We start from the raw sequence: 14,639 nt of genomic DNA on the forward strand, positions 1-14,639 counted from the left end.
TATATATATATAAAACAGAAGTTTAATTACAGCAACATTTGTTACTCTCTGATAAAATCTGTAATTTACAAAAATGAAATGACTGGTTTTTGCCTGCCATTAAGGCATTTCAAATTAACACCATGGAACTGATGTCTGTATAAAGCGCTTCCCCATGTGATCCAGTCACATGACAACGTACATTTCCAATCTTGTTATTCTCTGCAAGAGAAAAGAAAACCTTAGCAGAGGGGTTCCATCCACATTTGACACTGAAAATATGAAAACTGTAAGACCAACAGACATTTGAATTCTATTCAATTCATGGAACTCAATTCCATAGAAAGTGAATGAACACAAGGGTAATGACAGACAAGGTGAAAAATAAATTATTTTCCTTTTTAAAACAACTTGAGGGGTAATTGAAAATACCAAAGAACAAACATTACCTTTAGCACTATGGAAATACATTCCTCCATTTGCAACTTCATTTTTAAACATAATAAAACAAAGGGAGTCATGGTGAATTATTTTAACAAAGCAGTGAAGACAACCTAAGAAAGTTTCAACCGTTTAAGACACAGGTCAGTTAATTACTAACGTACATTACAGCTATAAGAATGGAATAGAAGTTGCATGTGAAGCATAGTGGTAAAATAAGCACATTCACTCCAATATCAAACCCTTAGGAGCTAAGTGTTTGGTCTAAAAAGCCTACTCTTGCTTCCTCCCACCATTAAGATGTCTCTATCTAGAAAACTGATTCAAAACATAGAGGCTATTTACCTTCTTTGTGCAGGAAACATTCCTGATGCAGATGCCTGGGCAGCCACCTGCTGAGAGGCAACGAGGGCAGCAGAGGTCAAGCCTAATGGGGAAAAAATGCAGGGTTTCTGTGACTTTCAGAAACGTAAAAGTAGATGCAGGCCCAATGGTGAAAGGCTGCAGACCCCGTGAGTAGCCATCTGTCCTTTCAACACACACACATGAAATGTTTCATGCATCAAGGACAGACTACAAACTGCTCGGTCTAACCAGTACCCATCCCTTCATTGAATACTCTGCGGTTTTCTTAATAGCTGTTCAAAGTGAATACAGCATTCCATCTCTCTGGCTCTGCATGGTGCTAAATGGTTTGCACGCATTCCTGAATAGGAAGCTCAGGAGAAATGACAGGTACCAGGTAACAACAGGAATCAAAAGTCACAGTGAATTATAGAAGCGACACTCTATTTGCTTAGAATACAATACTTTCATAATAACTTTTATCACTTTAACGTTTTCCCCAGTGATTGAACACCAATGTATCCCATAAGGTACATGGAATCACTGAATTGAACTTAGAAATAGTCTTAACTTTTACACTGCAAGAGAAAGGGAGCAGTAAGAGAATGTAATAGCTCCAAATGGCAAGAAGTTGCCTAATAGGAAATTCTTTAAAATTCTTTAGAAAACCATCCTGGAAAAAAATAGAGGAAACAAATGTAAACTTTGGGAAGATGACTCTCTCCTTCTATGTCCTCTATGGTCTCTTTTAACACCACTATTTGACACCAAGTAACATGAGTTGAATAAATTAAAATGACCCCTTCACGTGTGGATAGCGCTTCCTACTTTTGGAAGTACCTTCCAACATATTATTGTTTGTTATTATTGTTTTCAGACAGCAGAGTAAGAGGCAACTTGGCAAGCACTACAGACCGAATTGTGTCCTTCCAAAATTCCTATGTGGAAGCCTTAACCCCCCAATGTGACTGTGTTTGGAGATAGGACCTATAAGGAGGTAATTAAGGTTAAATGAGGTCCTATAGGTGGGGCCCTGAACCAACAGGATTAGTGTCCCTATAAGAAGAGACACCAGAGAGTAACTCTCTTCCCCCTGCCCCGCTCCCCAGATCTCCCCTTGCACAAAGAGGTCACAGGAGCACACAGCAAGACGGTATCCGTCCACAAGCCGGGAGGAGAGCTCTCACCAGAAACCAACCATGCTGGCATCCTGATCTCAGACTATAAGCCTCCAGAACTATGAACAGAAATACATTTCTGTTGTTTAAAGCCATAAACACTGTGGTATTTTGTTATGACAGCCAAAGCTAAGACAGCAAGATCCTAGCAAGTGATCTGCTGGTAAAGACGGTGCCACTCCCCCGCCCCTGCCATGAGGTGACAGAGCTAGGACAAATGCTCAACTGAAACATCACAAACTGAAGGTTCCTCACGTTCGTTGCTGTGACTCTTTAAAAATGTTTCTCCTCTTTACTGAAAGAGTCCCAGGAGTGAAGGGCTGGAAGAGTCCCTGGATTAGGTTATAAAAAATGTTGAGCTTGGTTATATGACTCCCACTACTTCCATGGGAAAAAGAGCAATTTCAAGGCCTGCAGAGATCAGGGCAAGTCATTTCACCAAAGCCTCCCACCAACCCTCCCTGTCTTCCACAATTTCCCCGCAACAGCTATCTGATCTTCCGATGGTTATATTCGGTGCCCCAGACACTGGCCACCACTGATAACATCAACAAGTGACAATTATTAAGTGGTAGCCATTTCACTTAACAGAACACAGAGATGTGGAAATAGCCTTAGTTGTGTCCCAAGGAAATACCAGGAAAGAAGTGTTAAAAACCCTCCCCAGAGTTAATTAACTCAAAGCTCAACCTTTTCATTTGAAGACAAGAAAGGCAGTTTTGGCAACTGTTTTCCAAAGCAGGATGAACAGAGGCACAAGTAAGACAGAGCTGCTGACCTTGGAAAGGGTCGTATTGCCCAGGGATGAGTGGGTACCCCATGCCCACATGGGTGTGGTGGTGTGTATGCAGGTGCCGCTGGCCAAAGGGGGAGTGGCGGTCCCTCTCCCTCTCCGCTTCCCGCTCCCGCTCAGCTGAAGCCTTTTCCACAGGCTGCAACAGAAAAGAGAGAGATTCTCCCCTTAATCCTCTGAACAACAATTCGGAGGAGCATAGGAAATCACCTTGCTCCCTTTGGCAATAGGTGCTAACGATTAAAAAGTAAATACACAGACACTTAAAATTCTTTATTAATGGAAGATCATTTCAAAAGACATGCATTAGTTTCAACTGGAATTGAGCCAACACTAAAGTACTGCTCCCCGCCAAAGCGGCATCAATGTTTTCCTCAAATGATTGAAATAAGAGGACCTCTCTCATCTCACTCATAATTGCAGGTTTAGAATCGACCCAATTTCTTCCTAGAAACAACTTGCACATGGGGATCAGGAGAAGAAGGAGTTGTAGAGATTTCTTTAGGGTCAAGTTTTCGGATGACTCGTCTATATTAATTACAATTTGTGAGGGGAATATATCTCACAATTTTAAGCCTATCTTTATATTTGCCTCCGTTGAGAACATACATCCTCATATTATATGTTAATATCAAGCAAAGCAAATCATTGCCCTACGCCTCCGGAAGTATTCCAAAATCTCTCAATCTCTGAACACTCAGAGAAGCTCCAGTTCTCCCAAATCATACTTTGGTTAAGGATCGTGGGTTTCTGAGGCATTTTTACCCACTAGAACTTAACCACCGTTTCGCTAAAGTTCTTTTTCTTACTTGAAAAAAATCTTCGCACTAGAAGGAGTACTCTTAGGAAAGGAGTCATGAATCATCCTTCCCGGTTTCTTTACAGAGTCTCAGGTAGACACACACAGACGCACATTACAGTGCCCATATTTTAATTTATTCCGAACTTCTCTTTTCTAGGCAAGAACTACCACATCCTTTGTATTTTCTCTCTTCCCAACAGTCTCTAGGACTAGCAATTGCATTTTTCTGGGGGAGGTGGGTGCGTGGGAGTGGAGCTATCTTTCACAAAGACACACATCTGAATCACTTCCGCAGAGTTACAGGGATGTGTGGAGGAGTCAAGGTCAAAGCAGAACAGAGACCGCCACCACTCCTTAGCCAAGTGACTCACTCTGGCACATGAGTGCAATACAAATATTTCGCGCCCAAGGTTGGTTCCTATGAATTTAAATGTCCGGCTAACAAGCATCCTCCTGGGTAAGCAAGGTATAGATTTTCCAACAGAAAAGACTGCTGCTACCTTACACGCTTTAACAATTTCTTCCCCCATGTATGAAAGCATCTTATTTTTGAACGTGCCATTCTTTCCATATAAGACTAAAACAACGCCCTGAAATCACAGCTGGGTTCCAAAACCATTTATATTTCAAGACTGTTCTCTAGCTTGTCTGCTTTTCTCCCCCTGAAACATAGTACTTGTAAGTGATGACAAAAGGAGGCATACAGCGGGAGACTTGCTGCGGTACTGGCTGGCGTGCTGGTGGAGCAAATCCAGTGCTTTCGATTCAGTGGTTGTTTTCGTGGTGATGTTAGGGCTGGTATTGACCTTCTCTGCCTCTTCTCTCCCTGACATCTTCCCGTAAACAGGGTAATGAAATCCTGGCGAGAGATAGGCCCCTGCAGATACACAACAAATGCCACATCAAGTTACAGACGACATCTTAAAAAAACAAACAAACAAAAACCATTTGGATGACACGAATTTGGGACAAGAGTCGGAGATCTTAAAGTAGGGAATATTGCATTAAGAATGGGCTACGTCATCGTTAAACTGTATCTAGGTTCTCCGATTCTCTTCTCCCAGTTAACTCATCCTGACGATCAGAGGTTTCTAAAAAAAAATGAGCTTCCAGCCATTTCATATGTTTATGTGTCCGTTTAACTCCAAGGAATAGTAACTGTTATGATTATGACAGCAAGTGCTCAGAATATTTTCCTAGGCCATAAAGTATCTGTCAGCCTAATGGCTGCAGCAGACCATCAGAGCCTATGGAAACTAGAGCTAAGGACTCTTGACATTTCGTCTAGAGAAAGAAAAATCTTCCATGAAATCCGTTTCATCTTTGGGACTTCTTTAAGTAGCATTAAATACAAGCCAAACAAAGGTCACTCTTGAAGCATCTAATTTATCCTGAGTTTTAAAACAGCTAGTATTTGAACACAGCCTCTTCCCTCCAATACAGTGAGAACCCATGACACGTACCAGGGTAACTGTGCATTAGGACGGGAGAAACAGCCCGGTATGCAGGGTGGCTGGGGTCATACATCTGCGGGTAAGGGTAAGCATGCAAGTACTGTATGTAGGACTGATGCTGACTCATGGGGGAGGAGACGGCCACTCTGGCTCCCCGAGAGTCCTTCCAGTTCACGGGAGTCTTGCGATCATCGTTTTTCAGCTTGCTCTCATCCAAGGATTGAGAATCAGGACGCTTGGCCTCTTTGGGCTCCTCTTTGATGCTCGTTAACGATACAGGAAGGCTGGGCACACCACCCTCTTTGTTGGGGGTTTTCCTGGGACTATCCTCTTTTAGTTTCTTTTCTCTATCAAGTTCTTCTGACTTTTGCGGGTCTAGGTACTTGGGTTGGTATACATAATGATGCCATGTCCTTGAATCTGGATCCTGGTTTTGAAAAAAAAAAAAAAAAAAGACTTGTTTCAAAATTTCAGTTTTCAAGAAAAGCTCATTCATCACCATGACAGCACGATTACTACTACTTCTAAGTTAACATTTATTTATATGCTCGCACTGTGCAATGAGCTTTACCACCTCCTCTTACAGGAGGAGGTAATGTCTGAGGTAGGCATCATTAATAATCCCTTTTACAGAAGACAAAAGCTAAGTTTTTCAAGCTCAAGTAATATCAGGGTCACACCGCTGCCCAGTTTGTGGAGCTGAGCTTCCAAACTTAGCTCCGCTGGAATTCAGAGCTGGGCTGTTAATGTCAATTCTTAACATTAAGTCACATCCTCAGACATATTTAATCTAACCTCATTTTCCTTTTAACATCTCACACAGGTAAAAAGAATTCAGAAAACTCAAGCTGGTAACAATGTTTTACTTACTGTTTAAGTAAGTTTTACTACGGTTTAAGTAATTATTATATCAATTTACATCATTTAGAGGGGAAAACTCTTGGTTTCCTAATACATTTTCTTCACCTACTGCAGCTGAGGCTTAATATAACTGCATCACGTCTCATTATGTGCTGATATCTTAATCAAAACAAAATTAAAAATTAACAGGACACATTATGGCTTTTCTACCAGGAAACAAAGGCATCCATAAATCTACCAAATTGTACAGTTCTATTCTAATGCAGCCCTGTGAAGTCAGAGCTTGATTCGAGCCTCCAGAAATGGGGAAACTGAGGGTCCTTAAATGGCCTTTGTGACCCGCCCATGCCATTCATGATATAAACCCACTGGGTATCTAGGGTTAAGGCCCAACTCTGGGACAGAAATGAGCATGAAGAAAGGATTCTGTTGCTCTGATTCACCAGGGACCTGTAAGACCCCTCCCTCTCAGTGGGGGCTGGGATGCTGGGAAATACCAGAATTAATACTCGTGGGACTGCAGTTGAGTCAGGACATCTGAATTGTGACAGAAAGTGCTGGCCCATGTGTGGTTTCATGGTGACCGATTTTCAGGTGTTGGCACATTTAACCTCAGACTGGCTGACCAGGGGGGCTCTGGGGTGACTGCCTGAGGCCCATCCACCCAGACTCCCCGCTCTCCTCACAAGCGAGAAGCACTGAGCTCTGCTCTGGGGCCCTTAATGTAGAACATAAAACGGAACCCTAGGCACCTCAAGACACCCCGAGTTTCATTAAAAAGATGAGTGGGAAATGTGAATTTAAGGTCCCCGTCTTAATATGCCCAGAAGATGCCAAAATGAATTTGAAAATGTAAAAGAACAAATCGTTTGAGTGCTCAGACTCAGAATCTCAGAGTTAGAAGAGAACTCAGCCACTATGGGGTAGAATTCCCTCACTCTGGACTCAGAAAGAAGTTAAGGGATCTCATCAGAGTCAGTTAGTTCATGGCAGGGAACATGAGTCTGCAAAGCACATGGCCAAGGTTCTTTTCACTACACAACATGACAAGGAAACAGTGAGCGATGTACATTTCAGAGGTACACAAGAACTCCCGAGAATTCATTTCAAATATTTTTCAGGAGGAGAGGAATCCAGCCTAAGGAACCCTTGGGTGGATTTCCTGTGAAGAACTCTTAACCAGATCAAGCCCAGCCATGTACAAGTCTCAGACTGCTCTCTCCCTGTGGGGACCACACTCCACAATCTTACTTGTTTAAATCTCGAGGTTGGGTCTACACCTGTCTGCTTCATAGAGTCCATGACAGATTTCATTTCTACAGCCTCCTTAATAAGCTGGTGGTTTTCCATCTGCTTAGCTTTGAAGCTGTCGGCCTGAAGCTGCTGCTGGTGATTGGAGAGAAGCTGTGATTTACCTGTCTCCTCAGATTTATTAGGCACTGACGGCCCTAGTTTAGAATGGTTTTTGTTAGGCTCCGGAGTAGAGGGAGCTTTTGAGATTGTGGCCGATGGCATGTTTTTCTGTTTACTGTCCTCTTTGCCCAGCTCTTTCAAGGGGAGCTCATTTTTCCTTTCACAGTCTCCTCTCCCAGTTTGGGCCATTTTCTGCTCTGCCAGCCTCTGGTCCTCATAGTACTTCTCATACTGCTGTCTATAGGCAGGGCTGGTGGCCATCAGAGACTTCTGGTCCATATAGAGCCCGTAGGCGTACTGGCCATAATACAGTGACTGAGCCAGGGCCGGGTGTCTCTGCGTGATCACCGATTGGTGCTGAGGCTGTAAGGATGCAGAATTATGGTCCACTTTCTTGGCCTCGAGCTGCTCTGCCTTGTCTTTCTTGTCTGCATCTTCCTCAGACTCCTTCTTGATCTTCATTCCCTGCGCACTCCCGCCGTTCCCAGCTACAGGGGCACCGACCTGCCCAGGGTGCATGTAACTTGGAGAATAATAAGGATCGTAGCCATGGTAATAGGGAGAGTGAGACTCTTTCATCTGAGATGATTGTGCTGTCGTTGAAGAATGCCCTTTTACAACACCATCCTTACTAGAAAGGATATCTGACGGGGAACTGGCCTTTGACCTCACGCCCTCCGACCTGCTGTCAGAACCGCCGTCATCGGCAGCATCAGAGATGTCCGAGTAGGCAGGGCTGCTCGTCTTGGCTGCGGAACTCTCTGCCCCATTCTGGGTCAGCACGTGCAGCGGGGCCACGGGCGCCTGCCCATTCACCAACGCGCTGCACTCCATCCTCGAGGCACTGCCGATGGAAGGGCTGGGAGCATTGTCGGTGAAAGTGTAAACCTTATCAGCCTCGGCTTTGATACTGGCCATCCGGCTCTCCTGCGACTCGGACAGCCCGTTCGCCAGCCCTTCATTCTTGTTGAGATGGTCCTTTAAGAAATGCCCGGATACATCTCTGCCAGCCCCCTTGGCGTCCTCCAGTTTGCCCAGCTTCGCATCCGTTTTCGGGCTCCCCGTCTCTTTCCCTTCTTTGTCCTTCAGCTTCCGCTTCTCCTTTTTCTTTTTGTCTTTGAGCGACACGAGAGCTGGGTTCACGGTGACGGGCTCCCCCATAATCGTGGGCTTTGGCTGAATGGGCTTTAACGGAGGACTCTTTGGTGTGGCCTGGACCGCCGTGGTTGTGAGGGAGGGCAGTCCGGGTATGGTCCCCGTGGTGGTGCCCGTAAAGGCTGCAGTGGGAATAGCGATTAGCTGTGGCGGCGTCGGGGCCGGAGCGGGAGCAATGGGCCGGGCACTTTTAAGCTTCGAGAGGTTTTTGTCCATTTTGCAGCTGTTGGCTTTTTTGCCCTTTTCTTTCTCTCCCAAATTTTTCTTCTCGATTAAGCCTTCTGCTTCCAGTTTGGGCATTTCAGCAGCCAAACTGCCGTCTGCCGCCGAGCAGCTGTCTACGGTGGCCGTCATGTTGGAGATGACTGGAAGGTTGTTGAGGTCACTGTTGAGGCCCTTCTTTTTGCCAGAATTCTTCCCAGGCTTCGATCCTATAACAGAGCCCGGGCCAGTGCTCATCAGCTCTCTCTTCCCCTTGGGGGTTCCGGGGGGGTTCCCCGAGCCAGGGGACACTGGCGCCTTCACCTGCTCGTAAGTCGATACACTTGTGTTTGGCTCGCTGCATTCCAGCGCCACGTTGCTCAAGGCCTCCTCGCAGTCCGAGATCTTGCCCTCGCTGTCCGGTTCGAACTCCAGCTTGTTCTCTGGGTCTAAGTGGGCATGAGCCTGGTGGTACCTGAGGCCGTTGATGTGCTTGTACTTTTTGTTGCAGTTTGGGTGCGGACAATCAATCAACACTGGAGAAGAGCAGCCCTGGTCCAAAAAAGTCGTCTCTGGTTTCCCTTGAGGGGTGGTGGGAGTGCTTCTTGAATTTGTGCGGACACGCTTCCCGGGCTTATTGTCCTCGGAGCTGGAGTTCAGGTCTAGCTCCATCGGAGGCTTGTTTTTCCTTTTGTTGGTGGAGGAGGGGCTGGCTTTGATGTCCTCGGCGGCACAATTCGGGGGTGTCCTTCGCCCGCTGGCATTGAGGCTGCCCCGCCTCCCTTTCCCATTGGCCCCCCCTCTGTTCTTGTTCTGCAGCCCTCTGGACTCTGTGAAGCTGGCCTCCGAGCCCGGGGCAGCTGCAGTAGACCTCGCTCTTTTCCCCCGGCCCCGGCCCCCTCTCATCTCCAGGTCGCTGGTCGGTGACTCGCAGAACCTAGGGAAGCAAGTAACAGATGTCAAAACGAGCATCCCCAAAGGAGCCAAGTGAAATCACAAGGCACGCAATGCAGCAAAGAGCAGGCAACACCCCAGCAGCTTGAGGGCTGGGCCCAGATAAAGAAAAGTCACCCAATTCTTCCACTGACAATTTCAACACCTGCAAAAGAACAGGCTACCAATGGCTTATGCTCATCCTCAGAAAACCAGCTCGGGTAGCTAAGTTTCCAATCCAGTTCAAATTCCCATATTGAGAAAAAGAAAACAAAGGAGAAAGAGAAGGGGCAGGAAGAAGCGATCTCCCTACAAAAAAGCAACCCAGCATCTGCATTTTACTGTATTCAATCCTGAATTGCTCATTGCTCTTTTGCCTGGTTTCAATTACAAACTGACTTTTATGTATTATTAATCTCTCTCTGTAGTCTCCTTGCAAAGAGAGGATGGGGGAAGGAGAGGGGAAGAAGAGGAAGGAGGAGAGAAAAACAGAGCCCGAAATCGAAGGCTCCATGCCTACCTGGGAGGGGCCCAGTCGTGCTTGGTGCAGTCCAATAAGGTCCCTACATAAGTTTTGTTCCTCCACGTGACATTGACCACTAGGACACCTGCAGGAGTGGGGAATGAAGACGGACCAAGGTTAGCACAAATTACCCTATTTCCAGTTCATTTATTATTACTCTTCTTTTTACCAGCAAAGCTCTATTCTCATTTGCTTTCAAAAGCTGCGGTTTGCATTCTTCCTCTTTCTGGTTTCAGTGACCTCAAGCAAAAACCCACAGGAAATTGTGTGTGTGTGTTCACGAGCATACGCGCGTGGTACAAAAGGGTAAGGGCTGCGTGTGAGAGTGTAATCAAGATACTGCTGACAGAAGGAAATGGTTTTTGCCATGTCCTGCTGTAAAACAGCAACACTCACCTCTTAATTTTTCTATTATTACACATAATTGCTTTCGTTTGGCAAGCAGCCAACAAAAACTAAGCCCCAGTTACCACCAGTGCTTAAACCAGAAGGTGACTGAAAGCGAACGGTTTTGCTTCCAATTCAACAATATAAAATAACGGTGATTTTTATTTAGGAAAAAAATGATGCGCATGCACAAAAATAGGTCTAGAGGGGGGAAAAGCGGGAGCTTGGAGTTCAGATAGCAGACAATCAGCTATGATTTCTCTTTCCTAATCCTCCCCTCTCTGGCTTTGTGAGACAAGAATCAGCCTTGGTATGGTATCTGTTTCACTGTTTGGTATTGTTTCATATTAAGGACTCCTAAAATAGCCCTCTTAAGAAAATAAATGTGCACAATAGGTTTGCTCTTGGGGTTATCTTTAGAATCAACTTTAGTAAGCATTTGCCACAGAGGATTAGGAAAAAAAAAAAAAACAACCTCAAAACCAACACGCTTGTTTCCTGCAAGCCATTCTGCTTTTCCCAACTGCTTTACAGACAGACAATTTAATTTAGCACTGCATCTGTGAATTACTAAACTTAAGTGCACTTAGTATACCAAATGTCACAGGGAAACAAAATATAACATCCTCCTTATTTCTCTAGAGGACAAGTGCCATATTTTTTTAAACTCACTCCTTTAAAGCATACAGTAAAAGGACCTAGATTTTGAGACACACATAAAATATTAGGGTAAAGAAATAAAGTATTTACGTGTGTCTTAGTTTCTATAAAGCACCACTCCCCCTTCTTTCTTGGAAACACCAAGGGGCAATACTCAAAGTCTATTTCTAGCTGGTTTACTCGCTTGCTCACTGCCGTTTTGAATTCTGCAGAAAATCTGTACTGAACTCCTTTGTGGTAAGGGACACCTCACAAGGTAAGACTCATTTCCTTGGGAATGTCTTTAACAGCAGGTAAAATATTTGCGTCGTTGGGACTCAAATAGTGGGGAAGAAAGGATTTCTTTCAAAAGGCCCAAAAAGAGATTTAAAAATTGTTTCCCATATGGTCTGTGTTACTATTACTTAGGTGACAGCTGAACTTACTCACTATATCAGTGGGGGGCGGGGGGAGGGGGGTTTGAGGGGGAGTTAAGCACGAAGCAAAGCAAGCATTTCCTCAAATCATAGTTGACTCCATTCTAATTCCTTCAGGGAAAAAAAAAATTAAAGCCATTGAGTATAAAAATTCTTATTGAGATGAGAATCGATGGTAATTAGGCATTTGGTCAAAATGTGCACAAGACGGAACAATTGGAGGAAAGGATTCTTTATGAGCACATCCCTTCAGGAAAAGGGAGGGGGTGGGAGACAAGGAGAAGGGGAAGACGAGCTGGTTTTCTCATCATCTGCTCTCTGGGGCACTGTGTGTGGTGTCAAAGACCTTTGCAGCTGCTTAAAATTCTTTAGCATGTCAGCTATATTTACAGTGCAGGAATCTATCTGTACTGCCAGAAGGGTACTGCATTTTAGCTTTGGACGCAATAGGCTGAAACACCACGTTCCAGAGTCCCTGATGTAGCACAAATGTATAATTAAAATTGCTTGAAAGGAAACATGAAAGAAACAACAAACCCTCCATTCTTACAGTAATAAAATTAAAAACAGGAAAAGTCTGCACAGACACTTAACATTTGTCTGCAGTGAAAGGCTTTTGTTATTGCTTTTCCCCAAAGGGTTTCGCGTTTCCAGCAAATGATGGCCGCGGATTGGCCGACGCCTGCTGGGAACGCCGGCGCCTGATTGGCTGAGCCGAGGGCGGCCGCCCGGACCAGCGAGGCAGCAGCCCGGGATAAAGGAGCATCGCCAGGGGAAGAGGCGGCCGCGGTGGCGGGCTGGCCACGAGGCGAGGGCGCGCTCCCTGAGCCGGGGCTCTCTTGGGGACAGAGGGCTGCCCAGCTCCGTAAATCAACGCGGGCTGATCCGTGTGTTGAAAGGCTACTGTCCGCGTGACCGTGCTGGCTTTCCCAGCACGACCCACACTGCGCTGCTCCACGCACACACATCACTCCAGCCCGCTCACAGCCCTCAGCATCAAATTCCTGGTCTCGGAACAGGACAAAGGGAAACGTGGGGGCCGGAGAGAAGGACGGGACCCCAACACACAGTTAATCGTTGGTTAGGTGGGGTTATCCGGTGAAGCTGTCACATGGGAGAAACACAAGTTGAAACTTCCACGCTGCAAAACTATTCCCATCGCCTGACACTATTTCTTGAAGCCACACTCCTATCTAAGTACAAGTGACAGTATTATAATCATTATCATTCTTTAAAAAAAAAAAAAAGTCTATTTTCAACTTCAAAGGGCCTCAATAGGTCAGCCTAATTTTCCTAGAATCCCTCTATATTTTAAAAAATGTTCAAAATAAATGCTCCACTCCCTGGAAGATTTTGAACAGTTTCTTAATTAAATACGTGTGCTTGGTCTATTTTTCTTTATATGCACAGTCCACAATGTCACGTAATATTTATGTCTGCCTAGAATTCACGTGCGAATACACGCACGCACATGTTTACGCAGCCAAATCTGCTCTGTATTGGAATGAAGGCTTAAGGAATGCTTCTCATATAAACTACAAAGTGTACTGTTTCTTTGTCAGGAAGTCTATGTTTAGACAACATCCTATTGTGAGGGGCCAAGTACAAAGGTGATGTTTAGTTCTAAAAGATATAAACGGCTTATCATTTTGAAGTCACAGCGTCTTGAACACTTTGTAACCCATGGCCATATAAAGCAGGCTATACTTTTTAAAGGCATAAATGCCCAACATGAACATGAGTCCTTCAGAAGCCCAAATTTGAGTGTTATAAACCTGGGCATGGTTATTTTTCTCACTTATCATATATAAACTAAAAACAAATGTACATTTATTCCAAAAAGAGTTAATATTTCTCTTACGACACATGTATTCCTTCAAACATCTGGCCAATTTGCAAGGTGCTGGGGACACTCTGTACAAGTCCTTTTCATCTTTATCTTCTCAGGTATCCCACCAGATTTATTATCTTCCCTTCCCACCCACAGACTGGGCATCATCTTTCTCAAAATGCTCATAATGCCTGCCCTGTAACACTTTATATTTGAAAAATATCTTCAGATTATTACCAATAAAGTAAAAATAAAGCTGAAGAGAGCAACAGATGGTTTTGGGTGTGCTTCCCACACAGGGTTTTCTTCTTTGTATTAAGGGTATGTCTTAGATACTGGTACACAATGTAAGCTGCTGCTGCCACAAGGCATATTACCTACTGGACACTTAGGAAGAAGGTGCTCTGTGTTCTATAACCTGAGCCCTTTCCTTACCTCTATAAAAGCCCAAAGAGCCCTGAGATCCCATAAGGATTCCACATTCACAGTATTCTTTTATCTCCTCTTGTCAATACTTCGCAGTTAAGTGTTCCCAGAGAGATGGTCAGGCCCATTAAGCATTTATTGTGCATCTACAGAGTACACAACACTAGGAACCTATCTGGCGCTACAGAATCAACCATGTTTTTTGCCTGTAACTCCATACAAACTCTATACTTTTAAGAGTCTGCAAACTTGTAGCCGAACATAGGGATACCCTGTATTCCAGAAGTGGAAGTATGGTTTGCATATTACCCATACTAGAGAGTAGGCCCCTTAATCCATCTCATTAAACTAGACCCAGGATGTGACTTTCATAGTAACCACCCTGCCCACAGTCCCTGCTCAGAGGGTAGTCTCAGGTGACTAGGCTCCTAGACCACTTATCCTAACCCTGGCCTCCTCTGACTGGTCCAGTGATGGGCAACTGAAGCAGAGGTAACTAAACAAGGACGTGCTTTGGGAATCTGAGCTAGTGGTATAGAAGGGAAAGTTGATAATAAGAGTAGAAACCTGTAGGTCACAAGCTACTGAAGGGAGAGAGGACCATGATTGAGACAAGGATAGAATAGCTATGAGACAGAGGCCAATGGGTAGAGCAAGGCCCTCATATTTGTGTGTCCCTTTTCCCGCCTGCTTCATCACTGACGAGGTGGAGGGGGGGGGGGCGGGGGAGGGCAGTGTCTCACCAGGACCCAGGACTGTCTTGGTATTTTCCAGTCATCTTGTTAAAAAGTTGTCTCTGGTTCTGAACTACAATCTGTCTTTGAACACCTAGGTCCTGGAT

At 44.9% G+C, this 14,639-nt stretch overlaps 1 protein-coding gene across 1 annotated transcript in view; it reads right to left on the bottom strand.

Annotated features, from left to right (window-relative positions):
• Positions 1–761: 761 nt before the first annotated feature.
• ZNF608 (zinc finger protein 608) overlaps positions 762–14,639 on the bottom strand; it is a 102,787-nt gene continuing 88,909 nt past the window's right edge. The window contains exons 3-8 of the mRNA XM_060091895.1: positions 10,076–10,163; positions 7,105–9,559; positions 5,002–5,419; positions 4,243–4,415; positions 2,722–2,875; positions 762–847 (exon numbers count right to left, since the gene is read on the bottom strand). Of these exons, the coding sequence (XP_059947878.1) occupies positions 762–847; positions 2,722–2,875; positions 4,243–4,415; positions 5,002–5,419; positions 7,105–9,559; positions 10,076–10,163 (3,374 nt within the window). The remainder of the gene's footprint in view (positions 848–2,721; positions 2,876–4,242; positions 4,416–5,001; positions 5,420–7,104; positions 9,560–10,075; positions 10,164–14,639) is intronic.

This window comes from Mesoplodon densirostris, chromosome 3 (genome assembly GCF_025265405.1).
Source record: "Mesoplodon densirostris isolate mMesDen1 chromosome 3, mMesDen1 primary haplotype, whole genome shotgun sequence".
Taxonomy (NCBI): domain Eukaryota; kingdom Metazoa; phylum Chordata; class Mammalia; order Artiodactyla; family Ziphiidae; genus Mesoplodon; species Mesoplodon densirostris.